The sequence below is a fragment of the Etheostoma spectabile genome, chromosome 10 (genome assembly GCF_008692095.1).
Source record: "Etheostoma spectabile isolate EspeVRDwgs_2016 chromosome 10, UIUC_Espe_1.0, whole genome shotgun sequence".
Taxonomy (NCBI): domain Eukaryota; kingdom Metazoa; phylum Chordata; class Actinopteri; order Perciformes; family Percidae; genus Etheostoma; species Etheostoma spectabile.
The window spans coordinates 17,482,376-17,484,497 of NC_045742.1; the positions used below are offsets into that span (position 1 = coordinate 17,482,376).

The following is a 2,122-nucleotide window of genomic DNA, read 5'->3' on the forward strand; positions in this document are numbered from 1 at the left end:
TGGTTGCCTTCGGTGACATAGAAAGTATATGGAGTAAGTGTAAACTCTGGACTGTTGTCATTTACATCTGACACCACAACGCTGATTGTCTTTTCAGATGATAAAGAAGGGTGACCTGCGTCTTTTGCAACTACTGTTATAATATAATGTGTCTGTTTCTCTCTGTCCAGAGGCGATTTGGTCACTAGTGAATACATCTTGTCTTGTAAAGATGGTGATAAAACAAAAGGAACATCTTCAGCTATGGAGCAAATAACTTTTCCATTGAGACCAGAGTCCAGGTCATTAACACTGATAAGGGCAACTGTAGTGCCTGGTCTGGAATCTTCAGGGATGGAGCTTGAAAAGGAAGTAACCTCAATCCCAGGTGCATTATCATTAACGTCAACTATCTTGATAATTACGCTTTTTTGTGTCTCTAAAGGAGCTAGACCTTTATCTGATGCTTGAATTTCAATCTCATATTTTTCCTTCTCCTCATAATCTATCAAACCTTTCACAATTATTTCACCTGTTGATGGATTGATATCAAAAAGCTTTAATAATCTATGACTCACACTGTTGCTAAATGAATAAATCACATCTCCATTTGCTCCGCCATCTAAATCAGTTGCATTCACTTGTATGACTGTTGTTCCTACTGGAGCGTTTTCATCGAGCGTCACTGAATAAACATCTTTAGAGAAAACAGGCGCGTTATCATTTACATCCAAAACATTTACTAGAATATTCATTTCGCCAGATTTCGGAGGTTTTCCTCCATCCAATGCAGTCAGCACTAATGAGTGACTCCCCGCTGACTCTCTATCCAAAGATTTTTGCACAATTAATATAGGTATTTTACCATCTTCTCCCTTATCCTTAACTTCCAAACGGAAGTGATCATTGGGGCTAAGTTTGTACTGCTGAATAGAAAAAGGACCACCGTCTGGATCGCGTGATGCTTTTAACGGAATACGTACTCCAGGTAACACGGACTCAAAAATCTCCAGCGTTTTCTCTTTCTCTGGGAAACTGGGAGAATGGTCATTTACATCCAAAATCTCAACTCCAACATAATGGACCTCCAATGGATTTTCCAGTACTGTTTTCAGATTTATCAAACATAAACTGCTTCGCTCACACACCTCTTCCCTATCAATCTTTTGGCTTACGTACAGGATGCCGTCGTTCTGATCTACACGGAAAAGAGGTTCTATAGCAGTAGAAACAATGCGATACTTTCTGTCTTTCAGCGTGCTTTTATCTAATCCCAAATCCTTTGCTATATTTCCAACCACAGTTCCTTCGTTAACTTCCTCAGAGATGGAGTACCGTAATTGCGCCGAGGCCACGCTCCACAAAAGCACAGCAACCACACAGCCGACACATCGTCTTCTTGCCCTTCTTGTATCGCATCCTCTTTGTTCCATGACTGAAAACAAATTGATGTGGATTCCTCACGGGATTAATAACCGTGTTGTAAGGAATTAATCCAAAACATCCGACATTTGCAAATGTTCACTCTGTTTAAAAATGCTAAAAACACGGGAAAATATGTCTGTAAATACAGCAGTAAGCCGCCAGGCGATTCTGCTATTAAGTAAGTGAGAGCCTATAGAGAGGTGGAACCAAAATGCAGTGACGAAAGATTAGATCCGTTTTTTGCTAACACACTGACACCATGCGATCTTACTGCTCAATACTATGAAAGCAAATTTTCCCCAGCTTTTTTTTTTTTTTTAGCCAGAATGGAAAGGTTTTGTATTCATTTAACTTTAGCTCTGTACGTACATGCCTTCTTAAGACGATTTAAACAGCAAACACAAAACTAATATTCCTTTGAATGGATATGGGAAGATCAAAGTCTCCCAACATGTTATAGGCTTCAGTATACCAGTAATAACTTTGAATTTGAATCGTTTAATATTCGTAAATAATAGGTATTAATAACCATGGACAGCGAATAACTCTACAATTCGCCAGACAAACAATACACATACAGTAAAGGTAGTAGATAAACTAATTAAGGAAAAAATAAATTATAAGGCTGCCAGCGGAAACACCTCTAGGGTTTTCACAAAACATGTCTTACCTCTCCAGATGTCCCTCTCCTGTCAGGCAGCACTAGTGTATTGGCATG

At 39.1% G+C, this 2,122-nt stretch overlaps 2 protein-coding genes across 5 annotated transcripts in view; both read right to left on the reverse strand.

Moving 5' to 3' along the window:
• The window catches only part of LOC116697282 (protocadherin alpha-8-like), a 2,090-nt gene extending 382 nt beyond the window's left edge, over positions 1 to 1,708 (reverse strand). The window contains exon 1 of the mRNA XM_032528621.1: positions 1 to 1,708. This exon is cut by the window's left edge and continues 382 nt beyond it. Coding sequence (XP_032384512.1) covers positions 1 to 1,412 — 1,412 coding nt within the window. The 5' untranslated portion in view covers positions 1,413 to 1,708.
• Positions 1 to 2,122, reverse strand: part of pcdh2ac (protocadherin 2 alpha c) — a 183,655-nt gene that overhangs the window by 133,062 nt on the left and 48,471 nt on the right. The gene's annotated exons all lie outside the window — the stretch shown is intronic.